This window comes from Hipposideros armiger, unplaced genomic scaffold (assembly GCF_001890085.2).
Source record: "Hipposideros armiger isolate ML-2016 unplaced genomic scaffold, ASM189008v1 scaffold_674, whole genome shotgun sequence".
Classification (NCBI taxonomy): Eukaryota; Metazoa; Chordata; class Mammalia; order Chiroptera; family Hipposideridae; genus Hipposideros; species Hipposideros armiger.
In genome coordinates this window covers 861056-862826 of record NW_017732024.1, presented here as the reverse complement: position 1 = coordinate 862826, position 1771 = coordinate 861056, and the positions used below count along the sequence as shown (strand labels likewise).

The 1771-nt window shown below is 38.0% G+C and overlaps 1 protein-coding gene across 1 annotated transcript in view; it reads left to right on the top strand.

Moving 5' to 3' along the window:
• The window catches only part of SERPINB11 (serpin family B member 11), a 31147-nt gene that overhangs the window by 21784 nt on the left and 7592 nt on the right, over positions 1–1771 (top strand). The window contains exon 5 of the mRNA XM_019626389.1: positions 1645–1762. Within this exon, the coding sequence (XP_019481934.1) occupies positions 1645–1762 (118 nt within the window). The remainder of the gene's footprint in view (positions 1–1644; positions 1763–1771) is intronic.

The window sequence follows — 1771 nt, the reverse complement described above, 5'->3', positions numbered from 1 at the left end:
TGAGTTCTGTTCCTATTTAGATAAATGATTTGGGCAAGCCACTTCCGTCCTTAAAATAAGAGGATTAAGCTAAGTATTTTTGAGACACAAAATTCTAACATTATTTATGTCATTGCCCAATGTAATATATTTAGCTTTATTGAGTGTTTACTATGTGCCAAAACTCTAATCCATTATACGCATTTTCATATTACCCTTACATAGTCCTAAAATATAGGTACAAAATTGCCATTAATCCTACAATTGTGAAGCAGGTTCTGAAAAGTCAAATGACAAAGGTCACATCTATAATTAACTGGCAAAGCCTAGATTTGATCCCTGTCTAAATCCATCTTCCTGTTTTTCACTGCTGCGTTTCCCTGCTGTGACCAAGGTGAAATTCTGGTTTCAGTGACATATCTTTTGTTTGACAAGTGTTATTTCAATGCCAGCTAGGTGAAGCAGGGTGCAGCCCTGAATTTAGTCTGGTGGTACAGGCTGTATCTTACATGTGACAAGTTTTTGATTGTCAGAATTTTTGCAACTTGGGGTAGCCCACCCTGGTACTATAGATGTTTCAGAGGTGTTTTCTTTTACTGCCCTAGAAGCATATAGGGAATGTTTTGTGATGAGTGCAGGGAGTGGTGGGGATTAACAATCGTGGTCCTTGGAGTTGGAACATTCTCATCCTTTTGTCTCCCCAAAATGGCGATCTGGACACGATAGTAGATAAATGTTGATTTGGGGTAATGATGATTGCACCTGTTCCTGAAGTGAGGAGCTCCTCATTAGTATCATGAAGTTTGTCATGAGCTGTGTCATAAGGTATTATTGCCCCAGGATTCTGTCTGGAAAAACTCCCAGGACAAGAATTATACTTTTAGTTCAGCTTTCCTTAAGTTCCACACTGGGTTTAGGCATAAAAGAACCCAGCTAAACAAATGGCAAGCCAAACCCTGGTCAGCCACTTTCATGCCTGCCATATTTCTAAGTCTCATATCATCCTAGATCTTGATGGTGGGGCACTGGGTCCTGCTGGACTGGAGAGGTACGTCCTCAAGGTCTCAAGAATGTTACTTTTGATGTATGTTACTTTTACTTGGATAACATATGTGAATAAACTAGTGAATACCTTAAGATATTTTTGTTTATATTTTACATGAAGTCAACTGTCTATATCAGAGAACATTATTATTAATTTTATTTGTGGTAGCATGTGAGGAGGTTGAAATATACCTAATCTTCTGTTAGACCTCAAACAAGCAAATCACTTACTCATCCTGGTCCTCAGTTTTCCTGTCTGGAATGTTAGAGCAATAACTCCTGTTTTTCTGCTTGGAAGAGGAGAGAGTAGGGATAGAGTGAAAAGGTAGGCGCTGTACTGCCATTTGTCATTTTGCTTTGAACGTTTTAAAACTAAGAATGCCCATGATATAACAGAAGTAACAACCAAACATTTTTGGGAATTGTTTTTTGGAAAGCTCTTTGATCTGGTTACATGTCTTTGTTTTATTAAGAATAAGCGTATACGGATTCTCCTTCCTTTTCAGACGTCTGTACATGAGCTGCTTTTCTTGTGTGTTATGATTTTAGAATACATTGAGCTGTAGATTTTTGTTTTCCTTACATTATTTTTGTGTTGTGCCATTGTCCTTTCTTTTGCAGAAATATTTAAGCTGTTCTGAGACATTGTATCAAACCAGGCTGCAAGCTGTTGATTTTGAACGGTCTACAGAAGAAACGAGGCAAACTATCAACGCTTGGGTTGAAAGTAAAACTAATGGTGAGTCCT